General features: G+C 38.2%; 1 protein-coding gene across 1 annotated transcript in view; it reads right to left on the bottom strand.

The window, feature by feature from the left end:
• LOC130926795 (anosmin-1-like) overlaps positions 1-22444 on the bottom strand; it is a 163446-nt gene that overhangs the window by 1074 nt on the left and 139928 nt on the right. The window contains exons 11-13 of the mRNA XM_057852030.1: positions 19323-19494; positions 18718-18938; positions 10094-10235 (exon numbers count right to left, since the gene is read on the bottom strand). Of these exons, the coding sequence (XP_057708013.1) occupies positions 10094-10235; positions 18718-18938; positions 19323-19494 (535 nt within the window). The remainder of the gene's footprint in view (positions 1-10093; positions 10236-18717; positions 18939-19322; positions 19495-22444) is intronic.

Here is a 22444-nt window from a genome sequence, read left to right as displayed (position 1 = left end):
TCATGGAGTCATTGAATACCACTCCAAGCACATACTTTGAGAGGAACTCAATTTCTTTTCACAATCTAACATTCTGCATCTCTGCAGTAAGTGAACGGATAATGATATAATCTGGATCAATACATCCATTGGTTAACCCTTTATAGGGCAAGTGGCTATTTTTGGTCATTTAAACTGAGATGACTGACTGTAAATGCTCATTAAGGCTACAACAACTAATCGATTAAATCAATTGAAATCGATTAATAAATTAGTTGCCAATTAATTAGATAATCCATTTTTGCCGGCAGCTATGAGCAGTCACGTTTGGGTCCTTGTTTATGTGTAATGTGAGGTGCAAGTGATCAGAGCAAGAGAGAGAGAGTTCGCTGCTGCACTCAAGTTGGGTTGCTGAATCAATACTAGGGGTGTGCCATCTTAGGCACCCCACGATTCGATTCGATTACAATTCAGGGTGCTATGATTAGAGTATTGAACAATGATCACGGTATTGACGATAATCATGAATATCACGATTATTAATCAATCATACATTACTAATTAATAAAGTAGCCACACAAATGTACAGTATATTCATTATGTATTTAAAATATCGTAATGGTTCAACAGGAAGCTGCCAAGTGCAAAAACATGAACCATTTTTAAGACAGTACTTATTTCTCAACATGCCTATACAACACACAGCTAACCTTGACATGGTCTTTTTTTACAAGAAGGTACAAAAACATTAGCTGTTTCAAAGGCGGTACTTATTTCTCTCAACAATACAGCAAATTTTACACAAGTGGAATGAATTCCACATTTTCTGGAAACAAAGTGTCTTTAGAAATAAGACGTCTTTTAACCAATATACTTTGTTTTCACAGATTTCTGTACTACTTTGCATGCTGGTAGTGTTACCGCTGTACTTAATCATGGTTTCACACGTTCTGCACATGGAGTAACTTTTGTACACCAACAAACAACGGCCAAATAGAGATGGAAATACACAGTAGCGAATTCGCTAATTAGCTTAGCGCTCGACAATAAAGGCTAAACAGTACCAGAGGGTTCGTGTACTCACCTCTTATAGGCGCACACGGGACTTAGCAACACACTAAGAACATTTTTCAATTAACATGACTTGAAACTACTGCTGGACAACTAAAAGACAAGGCGCAACAAACTATCTCTCTTCCTCTCTCTTTACAGTCTGCCTCCTTCTTATACCATTTTTTGTTTAGTTTGTTTAAAGAAAATAAATGAGTCATTGACACATTTTATATCAGCGCTTTGCCCACAAGAAATAATGTCAATCAGCAGCACTTTTTGTTTTTATTTGAATGAATAGGACTTTTGGTTTGTGTACTGAGAAATTCTTTTTATGTTTTATACGCAGAACCTTTATTAAAAACTTTTAGTTTTTAGTTTTATGCACTTAAAGCAGTACAGTTGTAGACTACAGTACAGTCAAGTCAGGAAGCGATATCAAAATAATATTTTGAAGGAAAGATTCAATTTTTTCTTTATTGTTACTCACATGCCTATAACAACTTCAAGTTAAGTTGCGGTAATTGCAAAGTGACATTTATCAGATTAATCGTCTGATCGTCAAAATTAATCGTCCGATTAATTGATCATAAAAGTAATTATTAGTTGCAGCCCTAATGCTCCTCTTTCGGTGTCATTGACGAGGCTAAACGTCCAAATGTCTTCTTCTCATTCGAATGTCTGAAATGTTTCAGCAACAAAATGATTAAAATTGCTTTGAATGTTTTATTGCTTAAGGTGAAATGTAACTGATTAGTATTAAATGTATACATAATAGAGATTGACCGATATGGGTTTTTCAGGACCAATATGATCCTGATTATTAGTAGTTAGAGTGGCCGATAACAGATTTTTGGAGCAGATATTCATTTGCAGTAAAAGTGTAAAAATTAGCGTTAAAAAAAAACAAAACAAAAAAAACAAGAATAATGCAAACACTGAACTTCATTGAAATGCCAGAAGTGCCTGAATTTCCTACACTCAGAAACATCTCTAATGTGCACGTGGAGAACAGTAATGTAAACAGTTGACCTGAAATCTAACCTTAAATATCTCTTATAAAGTTGAACAAAACGTTCAATAAATAGCTCTCTGAAATTTATTGGTAAAGTAGTCGGTCCCCTAACCAGAGGTTGTGGGTTCGATTCTCTGCCCTGATGACCTGGTCTAAGTATCCTTGAGCAAGATACTAAACCCCACGTTCCTCCTGGTGCTGCGTCACCAGTAGGTAGATGAGAATATATTGTGACGCGCTTTGAGGGCCTTAAAAAGGTGGAAAGGCGCAATACAAGTGTAACTCCAGTTACCATTACCATTTAACCAATCAGAGGACAGGGTGAATACTAGTGCAGGAGAGAGAGGCGTAGCTGCATCTGAGCCGAAATAACCCAGTTTTAAATTGATTTTTTTCATATCGGACGGTTGGATTAAAAAAAAAAGGCCAATACGATATACGTAAAATTTCCCAAATATCGCCGCCGATAATCGGTCTATCTCCATTACAGAGGTATGAAAAAGTATCTAAACTTTTTGGAATTTCTCACATTTCTGCATAAAATCAACATCAAATGTGATCTGATCTTTGTCAAAATCACACAGACGGAAAAAAAAACAGTGTCTGGTTTTACTAAAAACACCCAAACATTTATAGGTTTTCATATTTTAATGAGGAAAGTATGCGAACAATGACAGAAGGGGGAAAAATAAGTAAGTGAACCATCACATTTAACATTTTGTGCCCCCCCCCCCCCCCCCCCCCCCCCACCCACCAACCATGGCAGCAATAACTTCAACACGACGCTTCCTGTAGCTGCAGATCCGTCTGGCACATCAATCAGGACCAATATTAGCCCATTCTTCTCCGCAAAACTGCTATAGTTCAGTCAGATTCCCGGGATATCTGGAATGAATCACTGTCCTTAGGTCAGAACAGCATCTCAATGTGGTTCAAGTTTGGACTTGGCCATTCCAGAACGTGTATTTTGTTCTTCTGAAAACGTTCTGAAGTTGATTTACTTCTGTGTTTTGGATAATTGTCTTTTTGCAGCATCCATCCTCTTTTTAGCGTCAACTGTCTGATAGACGGCCTCAGGTTTTCCTGCAAAACATCCTGATAAACCTTTGAATTAATCCTTCCATTAATGATTCCAAGTTGTCCAAGCCCTGAGGCAGAAAAACAGGCCCAAATCATGATGTTCCCTCCAACCTGCTTCACGGTGGGGATGAGGTGTTGATGTTGGTAAGTTGTTCCATTTTTTCCTCCACACATGACATTGTGTGTTACTCCCAAACAATTCAACTTTGGTTTCATCAGTCCACAAAATATTTTGCCAAAACTTCTGTGGAGTATCCAAGTGCCTTTTCGCGAACATTAAACGAGCAACAATGTGCTTTTTTTAGACAGCAGTGACTTCCTCTGTGGAGTCCTCCCATGAATGCCATTTTTGGCCATAGTTTTACATAAAGTTAATGTGTGCACATAGATATTGGACTGTGCCAGTAATTTCTGTAAGTCTTTAGTAGACACTCTAGGGTTCTTTTTCACCTCTCTGAGTATTCTGCGCTGAACTCTTTGCTTCATCTTTGGTGGATGGCCACTGCTTGGCAGAGAAGCAACAGTGCCTAACTCTCCCCATTTGTAGACAACTTTCCTGACTGAAGGTGATGAACATCCAGACTTTTAGAGATAGTTTTTTTCCCCTTTTCCAGCTTTATACAAATCAACAATCCTCTATCGCAGGTCTTCAGACAGCTCTTTTGACCGAGCCATGATGCACATCAGACAATGCTTCTCATCAAGACACAGCTTACCGGGTGTGTGTTTTATGGTGGGCAGGGCAGCTTTAAACCACTCATCAGTGATTAGGCACACACCTGACTTAAGTTTTTTGGTAAAAATTGGTTTCAATTGCTCTTTTAATCTCCTTAGGCAGAGGGTTCACGTACTTATTTTTCCCCCTTCTGTCATCGTTTGCATGATATCGTCATTAAAATATGAAAACCTATAAAACTTTGGGTGGTTTTACTTAAAGCAGGCACTGTTTTACATCTGTGTAATTCTACAAAGATCAGATCACATTTGATGGTGATTTTATGCAGAAATGTAAGGAATTACAAAATGTTCAGATATTTTTTCATACCACTGTACATAATATCATATAAAATCGATCAAATCAAATATCATATTGTTGTCCAAAGAACTGTTATTGTATCATATTGTGAAATTGGTAATTGGTACACATTACATTTATAATTGCTTCTCTAACATCACTGAGCCAAGGCATATATTTAATATTAGAAGCCCTTCAAAAAGCTATGGATACTGGAATAATGAGGATATTGTTTTTGTTTACTCACAAATGTATTTGCTAGTTATGAAATTTGGCCTAGTTTAGCTCAAACATTCTGTTCTATAACGGAATTTAGTTGGATAACGGCTGGGGAAATGAATGAAAGAATGAACGTGTGTAATTGTAACATTTGCCATCTAGTGGAATAGAATTGTAATGTTCACTACATGATGCCAGTATATTATATATAGAGAGGAATTGCTTTTAGTGAATGTATAGCAAATTTTGGATCGGTGCATTTATAGGGAAGGCAAATTCATTTTTGAAGTGCCTGGTTGAAATGGATTGGATGTCTATTAGCGTCAATAGCACTGAAATATGATCATTTTCTGTGTTACAGCTTGCAACAGTAGGTGTTCCATCGTTGCCATGACAATGACTTAACACATTTATTCACGTGGAGTGACAGTAAAAAAAAAATCTTCAGCTATTATATTATCACGAATGAACAACATATTGGAGTGAGCGTGTCATGCTGCTGACTGATGTATGTGCAAAATCTGACAATAAAAATCTATTGTCACAATGATTCTTTAATGCCCGTGACACTAATCTGATTTAAAGAGCGGGCCTGTCACCATGATTTGCGACTTCACAGATTTTTGGCATCATGCCGCTGCATGTGTTATAATTTTATACAACAGCCCACAATCATGACGAAAATAAGTGCACTTCATCTAAGCGTACAAGTATGGACATACATTGTGATTGTTACATTATTTTTTGAGCTATAAGACTATACTTTTTTTGTAGTTTGGCTGAGCCTGCGACCAGTGTTGTTAATCTTACTTTTAAAAAATAACTAGTTATAGTTAAAAATACTTTTCCCAAAAAGTAATTGAATTAGTAACTCAGTTACCTCTTTGTAAGAGTAATTAGTTACCCAGCAAAGTAACTGATGTTACTTTCCATGTTCTACATTTTATTACATTATACATTCTATAACCTCTCTCATAAAAGATGTTAATATTAACTGATTGAAGTGATTTTTTCATTTAAAAAAATTGTACGCCACACTTTTTACACTTTAAGATTCAATTTCACCTATATAACAGTGTAACGCCATACAAACTTTAATTTTCAAATGTCGCGAGAAAAACAGCCTTTTTGTTTTTCCTGTTGTACTGAACCCACACCAAACCGTGACCACTGCACCGAAGTACGTACTGAACCGTGACTTGTGTGTATCGTCACACCCCTAATATATACAGAATAGATATATTTTTTGATATGCAGGTAAGGCTCTGAATCTCCTGCCTCTCCTGTCTTTGCTTTAGTTCTTTTGATTAAAAAACATCACACAAGGTTCATGGGTATGCCATTCAAGGAAAGTTTAGGGCAAATGACTATTTTTGTTAATAAAAAGAGAAGACAAATTATTATTATCTTGTAGTGTCAACAAGGACAACGCCAACTTGGTGACGATAATGCACACTCAGCAGGAAAACAGGACATTATTTTCAATTATTTGTACCCATCAGGACATTATTTTCAATTATTTGTACCCATCAGGATGCAGCGAACTGTGTAAAAAAAGAGAAGTTGAGTTTAAGATGACGTTCGTAACGCTAAATACTAATGCTAACGAAACCGCCGATACAATGCTAACGCTCCCAGCCACCTAGCAAATCACCATCGCGTTTGCAACGTTGTCACGACCCCCTTTCCTCCTCCCCCCACCGCTCTACTCTCTCCCAGACAGCTGTGACAAAATCAGACTACTCGTGCTTCATTCAACCAGATTGTAGTAACACGCCCCTTCACATCCTCAGTAACGGCAACGGCGTTGCGAAGATGGGAAAAGTAATTAATTACATTACTCGCTCTTGTTAACACAACTGTGCACTAGTGCACAGTCATGCTGGAACATTAAAATGAGCTCAACCCTTTATAGGGCAAGTGATTATTATTGGTAAGAAAAAATTTAATGAATATATAAATAAACTTAACCCCATAAAGACCAGGCGTCCACATATGGACATCACATTTTGGGTCATGTAGCCCACAACATTTAATTGGTATACAATTAACTCATTGGCTGCCATTTACGATGCTAGACATCCAATCCATTTGAAGTGGGAGGTTGGCAGGAAATCAACGAATGTTCAATCCCTGCCACCCTACCAGTTGAAATGGACTGTCTATGTCTACTAGTGATAAACTGATTTAAATTCACAGCAGACAGACGAAAAGTGCCACATAGTTGGACGCCTATCACTGTCAATGTCATTCAATGAGTTAATCATTATGCTCTGCAATTTGTTATGAATAAGTACACTTGTATTAATGAATTGCAAAGACGGGGAAAGTAATTCATTAGATTACTCACTACTGGAAAAAATAACGCCGGCAGAAACGCAGTTATAAACAACACTGCCTGTGACTGATACTCAGGTGCACATTATGTATACTTTATTGGATTTGGTAGTTATTACAGCGGATTTTCTTTCAATTACTATTACTATTATTTATTACTATTTAATTTTCTTTTTAATTACTATTACTATTATTTATTACTATTTAATTAATTGTTACATTAATAGTTGCTTATTTAGCCTGATGTCCTCTGTGTCATTGTTTGTACTAAAATCTATATGTTTGTTCTCTGATCAAATAAAATTCCTCACCAAAATGGGACTTATACTCCTGTGAGACTTGTTTTTTCCCTCCTCTTCATTGATAATTTTTTAGCTGGTGCGATTTATAGTCCAGAAATTACGGCATCTACATTAATACCTTCGGGCTGAAACTTAATCTATGATTCAGATAAAATAATTGATAGAATAATACAATTATTACACAATAATCCTGAACTTAATCAAGAAAAATGAATAAATAATGAATGAAAATATGGGAAATAAAATATTTAAAAAATAATGAAAAATAATAAAAACATATAAAAATTACAAAGAAATAATGGCTGGACGGAAGATCTGGGTAAAATACAGTGATCACTCATTACTTCGCACTTCAAACTTCACACCCCCAGTCCAACGCGGATTTTTAAAAAATTATAACAAAAAAACAAATGAGCTATCCCGTGCCGATCGCGTAGTCTCACTCACTCTCACTCTCTTCCCCCCTCCCGCTCCCTACTCTTTGTTGGTCAGGCAGTGAGTGCACTGGAGTTAACAATGATTGACAGACGTTGATGTTGCCAGAGAAGCGAGCTACAAAGCACTGCATGAATAAATCATCATTTAACTTGTCAAACAGTTGCTATGGCAACTCATTGTGTGTAAGTGAGCAGGTTGAGTGGATGTGAGTGGATTCACTCAATATAGCATTTAATAAAGCCAAGCATTTTTCTGCTTTATTCGTGTTTAAAATAATTCGGTTGGACAGTAATATGTTTAAAACATCATAATTATTACATTTGAAGTGATTTTAAAAAAATTAAATATATATATATATATATATATATATATATATATATATATATATATATATATATATATATATATATATATATGGCGGACAACACAGACAAGGTTGAAAAAGCAGTTTCTGCTCTTGAACCACTCTTTAAAATAAACTGCTGTATATTAAGCCAAAAGCTAAATAAACTGCTGTATATTAAGCCAAAAGAACTGTTGTGTTTGATAGAACAATATGTCTAATATGCTGCCATAGCAGTTTCATGGCGCATTAAGCCCCCAAACTATTTTTAATTTGTCTGTTTTACCCCCGTTTACAGACACCGCGCAACCACTTTTGTTTCAACCCAGCCATAAAAAGAAGGTAAGTTATGATATTTATTGTTTGAGATGTCTATAATTTATAGATTAGAATCATTAATTGATGTCAAATACTTAGTTAAAAAAAAATTATAAAATTATTCACTCACATATTTTAAACTTTTAAACAAATTACGTCACAATCAAAAAAAATTGTGTCTGTTAATAGGTCACGAATATCTACCTCATAACTATCGCTTAATTGAAATTTTTTTGTTACTGTCGCATTTTCCCCAATATTTTAGATGATAAATAATTGAACCAAACAAAGAAAAATAATTAAAAAAAAAAAAGAAAAAGAAAAAAGAAAAATGTTTAAAAGGGTAAATATTTGAAAAAGAAAATCCTGACCACTCCTTGATGTCTGTGATTTCTGCATTGCGACCCTTGTTATATTACCATGTTTCGCCCATAAAATTCCCCAAAAGTCAGGCTGTGGCCATTCACATCTGTGTATTGACACCTGGTGAGACATGCTACATAGAGTTTTTGGATCGAAACAAGGAAAGTATGCGATAATATCTCGTTAAGATAATGGTGTCTTCAATTATGCTCTCTCATGCTCTCAACTCGAGTTAGGGTTTAGGGGTTAAAAAATAAAAATAAAAAATCGCCCTCCTCTTCAAAATTTTTCCACCCCCAGAAAATTGAGATTTTAAGCTTTCCAATGATATACAGGGTGTCCATAAAGTCTCTTTACCATTTCAAAAATTTCAAATTCAAAAAGAAGTCATTTCCAGACCGATGGAATGGAAGGGATGGGTCAATTCCTTGGTCGCCACTTCACCAGATATCACTCCCCTGGGCTTCTTTCTATGGGGCTATATTAAAGATATCATGCATCGAACAAAGATAAGGGAGATTACTGACCTTAAGCGAAGGATTACTGATGCCATTGCCACAATTGATGAGGCTATGCTACAGCGAACATGGCAAGAAATCGAGTACCGTCTTGATGTGCTTCGTGCTACCAATGGTGCCCATGTAGAAGTGTATTAATAGAGGTAAAAAAAACTTCAATAAACGCTGAATACAATAGAACAAATCTGAATAAAATATCTAATCAATTGCTTTTTTAATAAATTTTTGAAATGGTAAAGAGACTTTATGGACACCCTGTATTACACATGCATATAGGACAAGAATTTAGGCAAAATTGGGGGTCTCAGAGCGGAACTTTGAGTCACCTGAGTGTTTTCCACCATATACATATATATGTATTTATATATACTGTATATATACTAGGGCTGCAGCTATCGATTATTTCAGTAGTCGATTAATCGATGAACTAGTTAGTTCGAATAATCGAGTAATCGGATAAGGAACATGAAAAATGTAAAATACCTGAGCTGAGCCTCAAACGGTGTAAAAAAATGAGCGACCCCAAACTTTTGAACCGTAGTGCACATAATGAAAAATCCCATATGATACACTATGGTATCTTTTTTTTTTTTTAATAGTACCTTAGGAAAAAATCAGAAAAAAACATGCGTTTTATATATACCTCTTTCCAATGGTCAATCTGAATAAATACATTGATCACACACACAAAAAAAAAAAAAAAAAAAATTGGGGGTGGAGGGGGCGCTACTTTGCAGTTTTTCACTTTTCTCTGCGGGTTCTGGTCCCCATTAACCGTGAAAAACGAAGGCTCACTGTAATGGAAAAATAACTTTAAAAAATAGATTTAAAAAAATGGATAGATGGGGGAGTTAACTCCAAAACCTGTCTCAAAATAGGAGGAAAAAACAACAGACGCAGAGCCCAACTCAAGCATGTTCATTCAATGCCATCCATCCTAGTTAACGCAATGGCTCCCATCAACTGCGCTAGACGCCTGATCTATTTGACTAGTGGCAAACTAATTTAAAATAACAGCAGAAGGATGATTGGGCTATCTATCATCATCAATGGAAATGAATGTGTTAATAGCTTGAAAAGATGAGGTTGTGACAAAATCAGTGACCTCATACTTACTGTGTTGATTGACTGGTAATATGTTGGGAGTCTGGAAGGTCTTGACAGTGGCGGGGCCTTCCCCTCCGGTCGTTATGACTTGCACTTCAAGTCTGTAGTAAGTGGACGGTCGCAGATTGGACACGACCAACAGATTGTGATCCTGAGTGACGACAGAGAAACGCAATCAGATGAAATCGTCTAAGTCCGAGACTGAAACTCAGACAAAAACAAATGATGACTTTCATAAGGCCGCCTCGCCTCGGCGTGATAAAGCGTGCAGTGGGTGGCGTTATTTATAGTCGAGCTCCAGAGGCTGGGAGGCGCAGATAGGCGCAACCGTGTTGTTGATAGAGCAGATGATGTCAAAAAGAAGCTTTCTTTCCATTTTTTTCGCAAACGATGAAAAGGAAAAAGACGCAAAGGCAGATGAAACGATACGAGAGTGTGAGAACGTCTCGAAGCTTTTCCCGTGTGTCTGTCTACACTGCAGATTGATGCAGGGGAGGCCACGGGGTGTTAACCTAAAACCAGCCTCGGCACTGAGAATCAGAACACAAGAGGAGCTTTTATCTCAGCGAAACACAAGCGACCTTTTGCGCAATTCATCATATTCCTCTTATAGGAGTTTTAAAGTACCATATAGACATGGACACCGGTTCTTGACTATTTGTATTCCACAAGGATGTCTGGTGCAGGTCATCATCTTGCACCGTTTTTAACAGTACTTCTTTTATGGTGTCAGAATGTGTGCGATGTTGACGCAAATAGTGTTTCCATTTCGCTTTTGAACGCGATGCGAAACATCTAAAAAAAAAAAAAGAAAAAAACACTTTTTGCTGACATTTGAGTGTTTTTTTTCCATTACATGGCTTTCAATCCAAAATGTCAGTTTTACGAATTACTAGGTATAATAGAAACACAGCTGCCGTATCATAAACTATTGAAGGGTCATTTTGTGGTTATTATTATTCTGGATATGTATTTGTACCTAATAGATTAATGAATGCCGCATCTCATTTGTTTGTCTTTACTCCAACATTTTTTTCCTCATTTAACAATAATTTTGTAGGAAGGTATAAAAATTTATTCAAAGTCCCACTTTGACATATTTTTTAAATGAGTCATAGCAGTGGTTTACAGATGAGTCATACTCATGGTTGATATAGGTGAACAACAGTGTTGTTTTGGCAGTTGGTCTTTTGGACCAAAATAATAATTAGTCCTAGGCTAGGTTCATACAGCAGGTCTTAATGCGCAAATCCGAATTTTTTGTGTTTTTCCGACTCGAGTGAGGTGTTACCGTGACGGTATTAACAGCCAAAGTCGCAGAAAAGTGAACTATTTCAAATCCGATCTAGGTGACTTTCGTATGTTGTTAAAATCCGATCTGGGCTACATTTTTCCAGAATGTGGCTGCAGTCTGAACTGTCAAGTCCTCCAAATCGGAATTAATGCTACAATTACGTCAGCAAAGAGCGAGCGAGACAGGGTGCTACGGTCGCGGTGCGGCTGTGCATTAGCGTTAGCGCCTAGCTTGTATGTGGCTTTTGAGGGATTGATGGGCTTGACAACAGTTATATAAAAAAATAAAATGGGTTTAAGATAAGCCTGAGAATGCTCGGTTTTCTCTCTACTCCAAATGAGCAATATTTTAAGATTGCTTACACGGCCAGGAGTCGGGGTTAACTGTCCATATGTGTGTGTGTGTGCGTCATGTGTAGTCAATTGTTTTTGATGCTCCTGCGCATGCGGCTCAGTTTGCTCAGCGCATCTCGGACTGCGAATTAGTGAGCATGCGTGATACTTGAACCATCTTAATGGACAAAGGCAGTCTGAACAGGCACGGCCCAAAAAACCGATGAGACAAAAAATCAGAATTGTGCATTAAGACCATTGGTACGAACCTAGCCTAAGTCATATTTTAGCCATTTCAAAATGTGTTTGTCTAGTTTCGGTTAACGAAAACGCAGACTAATTTAATGTAGTTTTAGTTGACGTTTACTCAAAAGTCCCCCAAATCGGAATTTATGCAGCAATTACGTCCGCAAAGAGCGAGCGAGACGGGGCGCTAACGGTAGCGGTGCAGCTGTGCATTAGCGTTAGCGACTAGCTTGAACGCGGCTTTTGGGGAATTGATGGGCTTGACAACAGTCATAAAAAAAAAATTAAATGGGTTTAGAATAAGCCTGAGAATGCTCGGTTTTCTCTCTGCTCCAAATGAGCAATATTTTAAGATTGCTTACACTGCTGGGAGTCGGGGCTAACTGTCCGTATGTGTGTGTGTGCGTCATGTGTAGTCAATTGTTTTGATGCTCCCGCGCATGCGGGTCGGTTTGCTCAGCGCATCTCGGACTGCGAATTAGTGAGCATGCGTGATACTTGTGCGGTCTCAATGGACAAAGGCAGTCTGAAAAGGCACGCCCCAAAAAACGAAGTGACAAAAAAAAAAAATCAAAATTGTGCATTAAGACATTTGGTATGAACCTAGCCTAAGTCATATTTTAGCCATTTCAAAATGTGTTTGTCTATTTTCTGTTAGCGAAAACGCAGACTAATTTCAGGTAGTTTTAGTTGACGTTTACTCAAAATGTTTTCGTCTGTAAAATTCAAAACTTCTACTCCAAAAACGAATAAATAAATGTTTCCAAAAATTTCAAATGAACATTGACAGGCGAGCATAAATTGTAACATCTACAAAGAGTTTTGCCAAGTGATGATACACACTCAGCAGCAAAACAGTACATTATTTTCAAATATTATACCCATGTGGACGCCACGTGCTGTGTGTAAAAAAAAGTTGTCCAACAGTTTCAGAGGACACTTGATGCTAGCACTAGCTTAATGCTATTGCGAATGCTAAGCTAATGCTACGAGTTCCATTTAGTTTGTGTGTGAAAAATACATAGGGGAACAATAAACCACGAAAGGGAACCGAGTGGTACCCTAAGTCACACAGGCGCTTCACATTCGTGACTTTTTGGACTGTCAAATTGTCGCCACTTCCAGGAGAGCGAGACTCACGAAACAACCGCCACGAAAGGCTCTGCCTGTCTCGGCATCCGTTACGCACACGTCCCCCTGGTCGTCCCCGATTGTGGTTTCCTATTGCAGGAAAAATACGCGGCTCCACACCATGTTTCGATTTGCTATTTTACTTGTGGTAAGTGCACAAATGCGCAACAATTTTAACAACCCAAGTAACGCTGTTAGACTTTCTTTGTCTTTTTCTCAAAATTTATTTCAATCGCAACTCGGCAACTGCTCATAAAAGCAGAGCGTGACCACACTCTGCCTCCCGTGTAATGCATTCAAATACGTTCACGAAAGATACAGTGCTTCCAAAACGGACTCAGACAAGCTGCCAAAAGAACATAGAATATACAGTGTGTGTTTGTATACATACATACACATAGACACACACCGTATGGCTCTTGTGGAATCACATTTTAAAACATGTTGGTTTTTGGCTCTCTCTCTCTAAAAGGTTCCCGACTTCTGCTTTAGAGAATGACGCACCACTCTGTTGTAGGATGCCACCTCAAGTTTAACTTCATTACAATAGTAATGATTATCAATTAGGTTCATGTTAGTCCTCCTACAGAAACCATATTAACGCATTTGCTCCCAAAAACCTATAAATACGTACTATTTTTAATTGTTTCAGTGTCCCCAAAACATATTTATAGGTCTTTTACAATTTTTTTTACAAAAACATCTCTTGGTTCTAATGCAAGTTCGCTCCAAAGCACAACGCTCAAAATCAATTTTAAAGCAATAAAACTGGCCACTTGAGGGCAGTAGCGCATTTGGTAAGAACTCACATCGGACCGTTAAAGGAAATGAATGAAGAGAAAAAGTCAGGAAATGGAAGTTTGATGAGACAGACAGGCTGCGGCCACAAAAGCGTCATCTCTCAGTTCAATAGTTTAGTTATGTGTAAATAAATTGTTACTTTGCTATTAAAAGCTCTATTTGTCTTGTTTTTTTCTTGCTGAAAGAAGAGAGTTTAATCTTTCTTTTTTCCATGTTTTTATAGCAATATAACAGAATTTTCTGTGAGCCTTGAAAAATCAGTCAAAATCCAGTAAAACGAAGCAAAGGGGGCTGCTCCGGTGAAAATGGCGGGGAGTGAATGAGTTAAAAAAAAAAAAAAAAAAACATTTCTCTCCCCCATCTTTTTCCATTTTCATACATTTTTGAAAAAGCTCCCAGAGCCACTAGGGCAATGCTAAAGAGCCGCATGCGGCCCGACAGCTGCAGGTTGCTGACCCCTGGGCTAAAGCAACATTGCATATTCTCTCTAGCCAAGATTAGAAAAATCTTACAGTGGATTTCAAAACAAGCAAGCCTGGAGAGGATGAAGGTGAGTTTGCAGCACAGTACATAAGTGACACAACCAAATACTGCTATGATGCAGGCTAACTACACATAAAAATATCACACGTTGTGAACATGTGACGGAAATGATGGCGCATTTTTGTCTCGTTCTCGTCTCGTCAGACGAAAACTGGCATTCGTCTCATTATGTTTTAGTCTCCGAGGACACGTTTTCAATCCGTTATCATCAGAAAAAAATTGTTCATTGACAAAATATTTTAGTCATAGTTATTGTTGACGAAAACAACAATGATCAGCAGAAAAAGAGAAGACAGTTCCATCAAAACCAATTACTCTAATGTTTCTCCAATATAGGCTGTATTGGCACCATGGAAAAAGTGCTTAGAAAATGGATTTCGTTCCACTGAAATGGATCTACATGACCGCTGCTTTATAATATACATACGTTGCTAATTAGTACCAAAAAAAAAGTTCTACTCACGGTTTCCAGTCATTTTTTAGTAATTACCGTTTTTGTGTCGGTCTTTTTTTTCCCCGTGGCGCAGTGATATTGATACGGCGGAGTCGTTTCGTCAGTGTGTGAAGCCATTTTAGGTCACGTGCACCAATAGAAGACGAGGATTGTTGCTATGGGCTTCGAAAACAAAAAACATGGCGGCGACCGTGTCAAGCTACGACACGAGCGAAGATGAACAAAAGATAAGAAAACCGCATTCTAAATTTAGTCAAAAGACATCGAAACGATGCTATATGCATCTCTCATCTGTCCAAGGGCAAAAAGGGGCAGGAATTTGGCCGAAACGGCGGGCAACTTGCTAAGCTTTCGTGGCTACGTCAGACAATGGCTTTCTCTCCAGGCTGCGTCGAAGGATCTTGCTGAAAATGCGTCGACTGGGACTTTTGTTGTGAATAACTATGGGAGTTGGGGGGGCTTCTGGTCAGATCAGATAAGACTTGCAATGTGAGTTCTGGGCTGTAGCAGTCATTATTATGATGTTAGATTGTTAACTTTGAGCAAAATGTTTAGATTGATAAATAACATCGTATTTAGTTTGTTTAACTGTAGTTCCAAAAACCTATTTGATAATTTTATTCAGGAAAAAATGGCAGAATAGACAAGCCTAGATAATTTGGATTGGAATATTAGGTAAATATGATATGGATGAAACAGTTAACACATGGTTTATGTGTGTGTGCATGTATTTCAGAACTGAAACACCCTTCACTGACAGCTACAACTTCTTCTGTGAGACCGTCGTCCATTAAAAGATAGAGTTGACCAGGAAGTGCTCGAATGGACAAGCTTGTGGAAATATGGCTTTATTGGGACCATGGAAAAAGTGCTTAGAAAATGGATTTCATTCCACTACACTGGATCTCTGCGTTCAATGCATTTTTTCAAAGCCAATACCTTCCTAACTTAGTCACCAGCCAGAAATGTATCGATGTGAATACACAAAAATACAGATCTAGTGTTGCTGTTTTTGCTTGTTTTAATTGTTATATTAATTCTGGCAACACGAAATCTTTGTCAAATGTCATAAACACATCTACCAAACATTTGAAACAAGTATTGGTGCCTTAGTATACACATACAGTAGGTGAATTCAGAATCAGAAATGTAGCTAATTTCTTGAAGGAAACACTTTAACATTAATGATTTGCACCCAGCACAATGAAATATATATTGAATTAAGCTAAAGGCTTATGTGTCATATATTACAAATATCACAACCTACTATGTAATGAAATATATAAAATAAAAAATGAACACCATGATCATAAATGGCTGAAAATCAACCGAATTGCTACCACACCCTCCTAAATATGAATCATGGCAAAAATGGAATAAGACAAAAAATTACAGGGTGATAAAAAAATAATGTGCCAAAAACATAAGGTGATACTTAAAAAATGAAAGACATCACAAAAGAAGTGATGGACACGTGTTGAAGATAACTTCCAGTTTTATTTCATGTTTCACAAGTGCTCAAATGTGAGCACACCCAGCAGCACGGACAAAATCAAGCCACGATGAAAATTCCTCTCAAACGTGTGCATGTCGCAGTTATTGTCTTGATTGCAACTTTTGTTCGATATTTCACATCATCAATACTTGCTGGACGTGTTGGTATGTTAAAGACAAAGTTCATTATCCATCTTTATGGCACATAACGTATGTTATACACTAAGTGTATGTTCCACCACTTCCAGCAAATATTGATGACATGAAAGATCGAATAACAGACGCAATCAACGCGGGAGGGAGGAATTCTCATGTCAACTTGATGTTGTCCATGCTGCTGGTGATGGCCATATTTGAATACTATGAAAACATGAAACTGAACTTAGTTACCTCCTACATCTGTCCAAGGTAGAGTTTTTTAAAAATGTTTTTCGTTTTTGAGATTGCATTATGATTTTGGCACACCCTTTTTTAATCACACTGTATATACACAAAAGGTTGGAATCATTCAAGCATGGTACTGTTGGTACACAACATTTATTTAAACATGGAAGTGTCTCATACTATAAAAAATACATATTATTACACATTCAAATATTGAAAAACGAATTTAAAAAAATATATATATAGAAATAAAAAATAGTAAAACTGTACATGACAACATTACTCCTCAAAATCGCTTTCATCAAAGTCATCATCCCATCCAAGTGTCTTCTGTTTCTTTGGAAACATTCTCGCATGCTTGGCACCGATATAAATCAGTACAAGAAAGTTTTGCAGACATACAGGAACATCTTCCCGTGTCTCAATTGGTTGCCTTTCAACTACAGTTGACTACTTGCAAAACAGTATCAGGGGCAGGATTTTTAGTCAGCCACGTCACTGCCAACTGCCCATCCTCAATGTCCCACCCATTCCCAATAGGAGAAGGGGCACACATTTTACCTGTCAGACAACGTTTCATAATTGCTGCTTGATAGTTTGCTGTCCTGCAATGTTGGTACAGAGCATCAGTTTTGGGGGGGAATAGAATGTTCTGGCAAGACTGACGAGGCCATACAGAAAGATCTGCATTTGGCATCATTTTTGGCATGTGACTGGCCAAACAGGTGGCACACGTATTTACACAACGTGTTAAATGTTTGTAGGTCAAGTTTAAAACTGCTGCCCAGCTTTGCAAACACAGTCAGGTATTCTTTTTTTATGACGTGCAAAAAAAAAAAAAAAAGTTTTTTGCCTTTGCCATGAAAGGCACAAGCAGAGTCACAACCTATAAATGTATGGATGCCAATGAGTGCTGAACACACCCTAGTGCCAGGAGCTGCAGAGACGTCAGTCCTCGTTCTGTTGCCTCCTCCTGTGAAAAAATGCAATTTACACTGTAAATCTATCTGCAGACTTACAGCAATCACTGCCACGTCAGTATCAGGGCTTTTATTGACTACAGCTTGATGTTCTTGAGCCAAAAGGTTTATTTAACCATTGTCACCCATAACAGGTATGCAATAAAAAGTTCTACTGGATTCACTTTCTATACACTGTATATACATTTTATAACAAAGTGGTATTGATATCTGGCGAAAAAATGGTATCCTTACAACTCTAGTTTAAATAAGAATTTTGTGAGCATAAGTTAATAACAATTAACCTTGTAGTAAAGGCGTGCGTATGGCTTACCTGTAGTGAATGTCGTTAAAAATCCCAGTCGACGCATTTTCAGCAAGATCCTTCGACGGAGCCTGGGGAGAAAGCCATTGTCCGACGCAACCACGCAGGCTCTGCACGTTTTTTCCAAATTCCTGCCCTTTTTCGCCCTTGGACAGTTGAGAGATGCATATAGCATCGTTTCGATGCCTTTCGACTAAATTTCGAATGCGGTTTTCTTATCTTTTGTTCATCTTCGCTCGTGTCGTAGCTTGACATGGTCGCCGCCATGTTGTTTGTTTTCGAAGCCCATAGCAACAGTTCTCGTCTTCTATTGGTGCACGTGACCTAAAATGGCTTCACACACTGACGAAACGACTCCGCCGTATCAATATCACTGCGCCCGGGGAAAAAAAAGACCGACACGAAAACGCTAATTACTAAAAAATGACTGGAAACCGTGAGTAGAACTTTTTTTTTGGTACTAATTAGCAACGTATGTAAATTACAACGCAGAGGTCATGTAGATCCACTTTAGTGGAACGAACCAACACAATTTTCGCTCAGCCAATACAGCCTAATAAGCGTTGCAATAGAAGCACCAACAATAACATGAGAAAAATAACAGATAACAGCTTGCCGGTGTTTCCCTGGTAACCACATCTCAGCTCAGTAAGTGACATTTTTTTCTTACTGGAGGCAGAATTTGGGACTGGGAAATGATGCTGTTAGGCAGGCTGTTCTGTCGACTCTCGGTGGTGATTTCAGCCCAGGTGACTTGAAAGCCGGTAATGCGTTGGTGGGCCGCCACTCGAGACACGCGCCACAGGAAGCTGCCGGTGATATTTCCTCCGATGATGGAAAACGTAGCTGTCAGGTTTTCGGGCTTGGCCAAAACTTTAGGAAGTGCTGCAGCTGTTAGGAAAGAAAAAAAAAAACACTTCTTTAGTTTCTAGCCAAGTATACATTCAGAATTGATACTCCTATATGTTATCTATAAAGCATGGGAGGATCGCTCAGTGCCAAGGACGTTGCTTTTTCACGCGTATCCGTGACGACACTTTGCAAAACTTCCATCAATCATAGCTAGAAGACTGTACACATGGCCTTGCAGGAGGTAGTGCACTTGTGCCAGACTTTTTGTTGGCCCAATCAGATTTTTTGGGTGGCAAGAATCCCGAAATGTTGAAATGTAGTTTTGATAGTTTATGGAATTTACATCATTATAATGAAATACCCTTACAGTGTTTGCAATATGGAGAGTAATTAGATGGTTTTGAAAAATGTCTAAATACTCGCCTGGCTCCCCCGGGCAGGGTATGTGTTTGTGGGTCTTGCTCCGGATGGTGGCGCATGACGGCGTGAGGAAGGTGGTGCTCTCCTCTTTGGAGCGTCTCTTGGATTTGAGCATGTGAACCGTGACTTTGTACTTGCAGGAGAACAACAGGCCCGGGAGGTTGATGTAGTTCTCCTGAGCCAAGAAACACAGCATTGATGACTTTGACATGACACCGGGGGTCGCGTCCCACCGCGCCTCCGAGATAATTAAAAGCACGGCGCCAAGGCGGATCGAATTCCCGCACGGGCTCAGTGAACATGAGAACCTTGCTTTTATTCACTTTGCTATGATAATTCAGTGGCCAAACTTGTGTTCCACACAAAATAACATGTACTTTACTGTCAAGGTGTCAATTCTTGAGGTTTGTTTGATCTCTAGTGTCAATGTTATCATCCTAAACTTGAGCCACAACAAAAATAAATTGACCGGGACATGTTTTCAATCAATTTACTGTCAGTTCATTTGAAATTTTAACACTTAAATGCAGTTAAAATCTACCAAAATCAGAATGTTATTTTATTTTTAAGATTTTCTCATTTTAAGCTGCATTTTTAATTGAATGTTCTATATTTAGTATGTTTTTCAATGAATATTTTTTTTTTTATATACTTACTGTATGTATTTATCCAAGGCTTTGTGTATATTGTTAAATGTAAATGTAAACAAGACTAAGATCAGGACAGTTTTTGAGTAAAAGATAAAGGTTAGGAGCTGACTCTTGGCTTTTCACATCAATTCTGACGGAATGAAATTTGATTTCCCTCAACTATCTTCCTCCTTAAGTATCAGCGTGGTCAAAACCATTGGAACTTCTTACTAATTTAAGACAAAATTAGTCCGCTTTTGTGTACTTGTACTGGTCATATTAGAAATACATTGTAATATACCCATGTTGCACATATGACAGGAGCTTTTTTGAATTGATGTGTGTGAAGCATTATGGTAAGAAATATGTTTATTTGAATTTATATCGATCTCTATACCCATGTAAAAATGGAACTTTGTCTGTGTGTGTGTTCTTTCCCCATGGACACCGAAACGGCTTGGCAGATTTAATGAAATTTTACACTGTACTTTATGTGTCTGGGAATGTTCTTACATGGGTTTGATCTCTGTCTGCCTCCATTTAGTGTAGAAAATTAATTCAAAACTCCAAAAAATTAGCATAGAAAATGCAATCTAATTGTGGAGGCGACAGCTTTGCGAGATTGAAATGACTCAGTTTGCTTTCAAACTTTACGGTTTGATGATACGTTGTGGCTTTGAATACTCCACAACAAGATGCTGGATTTAAAAAAAAAAAAAAAAAATGAAGGGATTCATTTTGGCGGGATAGTCATACTCTTGCGACTGTTATTAAGTATGTGTTACACCCGCAATGGTTCATGGGTAGCAGTGGTTGCTGTTGTTAATGTTCTGGTGTTTTCTGTTCAATAAATGTGCTGTCACCTGGGGTCGTTCTGTGTATGGGGCACAAGAGCAGCAATTGTGAAAGATAAAAACTGTCTCTCTCATTCTTCTCCACGTCGTTTGCCACAATACTGTACACAGTGATGGAAACGCAATTTTGCATTAACCCCTTTATGGTGTCGTTTTACTACATTCAAGCTGCATCACTAAGGAACGTATGTTTTATCCGCCATCCGGTTTTATTGCGCTCACGTTACACAAAACTGAGCAACGCTGCTGCTCGATAAACCCATCCAGCAGAAATTTAAAAAAAAAAATCATAGGGAAGCACTGATTTATCAAACGTTGGCCCAACAACCCAGCACAAGTAGTATGCCCGGCAAAGTGTAAAGTATAGATAAACATGGACAAATGTTATCCAGTACAGCTGTTATTTAATCCAATGCTTTTTACTGGAAAACCTCTAGTAGGGTGTTTAAGATCCAAGTACTGTACAGTAAGTGGATGAAATCATTTAAACATCCACCGCCCAAAAGAAAAGCATTTTTCATCTCTTTTCAAGAAAATCTTGCTGACATGTGAATTTCAATTTCTCATTGGAAATAGTGGAGTTTGGATATTAACAGGCATTCCCTGGAGAGCCGGCATGTACATTCTCTCTGATAGCAAACAGCTTTGATTAAAAGTGAATGAGGCGCTGCGTTCACATGAAAGCACAAGCCTGGAATCCGTCCCGACCATCTATAGAAGCAGGATGTATATTTCCTAGCAACCGCAGTTGGGCTCCCCAAAGAATGTGTTGATTGGCCAGGTCTCTGCCATCCTGTATCAGGCTGAGCCCAAACAACCCCCCGTGCCCCTTCACCCGGTGTGGAAGCTCAGTCACTGCTATCCTCCATTCCGGGAACATTTGCTTTATAAATGCCTTTTATTGGCCATCACCCCACTGGCCCGACCACAATACTGAATCAGCGCTCACAACAACGGCCATTGATTTGCCGAGTGCCACTGGGCTTCGGTTCACCGAGCGGAGGATTTGTCGGGGTAAAGTGTTAAACAAAAAGAGGGTGAACGTGCTTTGAATAGCACAGAGCTGCTGATGAGGCGCTCTCTTTGCACAAGCCAAACTTTTTTAACTTCAGACCAAAATTAGAACCTTGATCCCTTTCCGAGACCCAAAAATGAACTAAAAAGCTCTTTGGCAAAACACTGCATGTCTGCTAAAACTGACCCACAAATCAAATTTTGGGGGAATTCTAAGTATGGCTGGATTGATACAAATGCAATTTTTGGCTCCCAAGAGGTACAATTTGGATATTCGTCAGGCCAGCATAACTAGCATAGCCCATTAAATGTGTTCTAAATATGGTACATTAGGACCGTTAAATAAGGAAAATGATTAGAGATGACAAGCAGTGGAGTAAAGCTAATGTTGCCTGCATTAAATTAACTCATTGGCTGCTCGTGCTGTGCGACATGGAAAACGTCTATAACGATAAGGGCAATTTTGATATCGATAGGCCACAGCCCCCCGCAATCACTTTATTTTTTTTTTGATTAACATTAAACTGACCTGCCACAAATGGTAAATGTATCAGGTAGTGCTGTAACCTAAAACTATCCAGTGTAAACAGGAGCAGCACAGTAGCATACATATTTTTGCATAATTAAA

Source organism: Corythoichthys intestinalis, chromosome 12, assembly GCF_030265065.1.
Source record: "Corythoichthys intestinalis isolate RoL2023-P3 chromosome 12, ASM3026506v1, whole genome shotgun sequence".
Classification (NCBI taxonomy): domain Eukaryota; kingdom Metazoa; phylum Chordata; class Actinopteri; order Syngnathiformes; family Syngnathidae; genus Corythoichthys; species Corythoichthys intestinalis.
This window is presented reverse-complemented; position numbering and strand designations above follow the sequence as displayed.